The 3,210-nt window shown below is 43.9% G+C and overlaps 1 protein-coding gene across 1 annotated transcript; it reads right to left on the reverse strand.

Moving 5' to 3' along the window:
• Nucleotides 1–929: 929 nt before the first annotated feature.
• On the reverse strand, nucleotides 930–2,021 carry LOC138881838 (uncharacterized). Its single transcript, XM_070162122.1, has 2 exons — nucleotides 1,492–2,021; nucleotides 930–1,104 (listed from the first exon to the last, which is right to left on the reverse strand). Exons 1-2 carry the CDS (start codon nucleotides 2,019–2,021, stop codon nucleotides 930–932), a joined length of 705 nt encoding a protein of 234 aa, XP_070018223.1.
• Between the last annotated feature and the right edge of the window lie 1,189 nt (nucleotides 2,022–3,210).

The raw sequence follows: 3,210 nt of genomic DNA on the forward strand, positions 1-3,210 counted from the left end.
TACACATATTTCACCTTCCAGTCAAATTATTCAACTTAAGTTTTTTTCTTGGAGACTAAGTGTTTCAATTCATTTTAAAACCTCATCAGACCCTAACCAATTATCCTGGCAAGTCACATAACAAAAGTAAAGCATGAATTTAGTAGTAAATGGGGGATACGGGGCTATAACTCATAAAACGACTGGCCAGGTAGTTACATCCTCCCCCTCTTAAATAAATGTTCATCCTCGAACGAGTCTACAAACATACCTAAAGCCTCAAATAGGTGTGAATATCTACTCAACATCTTTTGCTCGGTATCCCAAGTAGCCTTCTCCATGGGCCGACCTCTCCGCTGCACTTTCACAGAAGTTATATCCTTTGACCTCAACATTCGGACTTGTCGCTCCAAAATAGTCGTCGGCTCCACATCATAAGTCAAATCACCGTCTAACTAAACCATGCTGAAATCCAAAACATGAGACAAATCGCCAATATACTTCTGGAGCATAGAAACATGAAATACCGGATGCACACTCGACAATCTAGGTGGCAAAGCAAGCTTACAAGCCACCTCCCCAATCCTCCGAAGCACCTCAAAAGGCCCACTGAACTGAGGGCTCAATTTGCCCTTCTTCCCAATTCTCATAACACCCTTCATGGGCGAAATCTTCAGTAGAACCTTCTCCCCAACCATGTAAGACACATCACTAACCTTCCTGTCAGCATAACTCGTTTGTCTCGACTGCGCTGTATGAAGCTGCTCCTGAATCACTTTCACCTTGTCCAAAGCATCCTGTACCAAGTCTGTACCCAAAATTCTAGCCTTGCCCGGCTCAAACCAACCCACTGGAGATCTACACCGCCTCCCATATAAAGCCTCATATGGAGCCATCTGAATACTTGACTGATAACTGTTGTTATAAATAAACTCCGCGAGTGGTAGAAACTAATCCCATGAATCCCCAAAATCAATGAAACCAGTGCATAACATGTCCTCCAATATTTGAATAGTGCGCTCGGACTGTCCGTCCGTCTGAGGGTGAAAAGTTGTGCTCAACTCAACCTGAGTACCCAACTCTCGCTGTACAGCCTTCGAAAACTGCGATGTAAACTGAGTACCTCTATATGAAATGATGGAAACCGGAATACCATGCAGGTGAACAATCTCTCGGATATAAATCTCAGCTAACCGCTTTGAAGAGTAGGTAGTAGACACATGAATGAAGTGCGCAAACTTGGTCAGCCGATCCACAACTACCCAAATAGCATTGAACTTCCTCAAAGTCTATGGGAGTCCAACTACAAAATCCATGGTGATCCGCTCCCACTTCCACTCTAGAATATCCATCTGCTGAAGCAAGCCACCCGATCTCTGATGCTCATATTTCACCTGCTGACAATTGAGACATCGAGCTACAAGCCCCACTATATCCTTCTTCATCTTCCTCCACCAATAGTGATATCTCAAATCTTGGTACATCTTTGCGGCACCCGGATGGATGGAATACCGCGAGCTATGGGCCTCCTCAAGAATCAACTCCAAAAGCCCATCTACGTTGGGCACACATATCCGACCCAACATCATTAACACCCCTTTATCACCAATAGTTACATCTCTAGCATCGTCGTGCTGAACTCTTTCTTTAAGGACAAGCAAATGAGGATCATCATACTGGCGTTCTGTGATACGATCAGACAAAGAATACCGAGAAACCACACAAGCTAAGATCCGACTAGGCTCCAAAATATCCAACCTCACAAACTGATTGGCCAAGGTCTGGACATCACCAGCAATAGGTCTCCCCCCAGCAGGAATATATGTCAAACTGCCCATACTCACCGCCTTCCTACTCAAGGCATCATCCATTACATTGGCTTTTCCCGAATGGTATAAAATAGTAATATCATAGTCCTTTAGAAGCTCCAACCATCTCTGCTGCCTCAAATTGAGATCTTTCTGTTTGAACAAGTGCTGAAGGCTACGATAATCAGTAAACACCTCACAAGACACACCATAGAGATAATGACTCCAAATCATCAACGCGTGAACAATGGCAGTCAACTCCAAATCGTGAACATGGTAGTTTTTCTCATGGGGCTTCAATTGCCGAGAAGCATAAGCAATCACTCTACCCTCCTGCATCAACACACACCCAATACCAACTCTAGAAACATCACAATATATTGTATATGAACATAAAGCTGATGGAAAAACTAACACTGGAGTTGTGGTCAAGGCAGTCTTGAGCTTCTGGAAGCTCGCCTCACACTCATCCGACCACCTGAAAGGAGCACCCTTTTGAGTCAATTTAGTCAAGGGTGATGCAATAGATGAAAATCCCTGAATGAACCGATGGTAATAACCCTCTAAAACAAGAACATTGTGAATCTCTGCAGCTGAGGACGGTCTAGGCCAGCTCTCAACCACCTCTATCTTCTTCAGATCGACCTAAATACCCTTAATGGACACCACGTGCCCTAAGAAAGCCACTGAACTGAGCCAAAACTCGCACTTAGAGAACTTTGCATAAAGCTTCTCCTCCCTCAACTGTTGCAATGCAACTCTCAAATGCTCAGTGTGCTCCTCCTGGCTCCGCGAGTACTCTAGAATATAATCAATGAATACAATAACAAACGAGTCAACATAAGGCCAAAACACGCTGTCATTAAATACATGAATGTTGCTGGGGCATTTGTCAGCCCAAAAGACATCACAAAGAACTCATAATGACCATATCGGGTCCTTAAAGTTGTCTTAAGAATGTCCGAGTCTCTGATCTTCAACTGGTGATACCCTTACCTGAGATTAATCTTGGAGAACACTCTCTCTCCCTGAAGCTGGTCAAATAAATCATCAATATGAGGCAAAGTATACTTGTTCTTGATTGTGACTTTGTTTAACTGCCTGTAATCAATGCACATCCTCATCATGCCATCCTTCTTCTTTACAAATAGAATAGGTGCACCCCAAGGCGACACACTAGGACGAATAAACCCCTTATCAAGGAGTTCCTGAAGTTATTCCTTCAACTCCTTTAACTCGGTCGGTGCCATACGATATGGTGGAATAGAAATGGGATGAGTGCCCGACACAAAATCAATACCAAAGTCAATATCCCTCTCTGGTGGCATGCCCAGCAGGTCTGTAGGAAATACATCCAGAAAGTTCCTCACTACCTGAACCGAATCTATCCTAGGAGTCTCTGCACTAACATCCCTCACAAAGG

The sequence above is a fragment of the Nicotiana sylvestris genome, chromosome 11, assembly GCF_000393655.2.
Source record: "Nicotiana sylvestris chromosome 11, ASM39365v2, whole genome shotgun sequence".
Classification (NCBI taxonomy): domain Eukaryota; kingdom Viridiplantae; phylum Streptophyta; class Magnoliopsida; order Solanales; family Solanaceae; genus Nicotiana; species Nicotiana sylvestris.

Excerpts from the sequence above, each read along its gene's own strand:
- LOC138881838 (XM_070162122.1), bottom strand. The coding sequence starts at position 2,021 with ATGATTTGGAGTCATTATCTCTATGGTGTGTCTTGTGAGGTGTTTACT. Across the intron at positions 1,105-1,491 it reads GAGGAGGCCCATAGCTCGCG|AGGTACTCAGTTTACATCGC; the intron begins GTATTCCATCCA and ends CATTTCATATAG.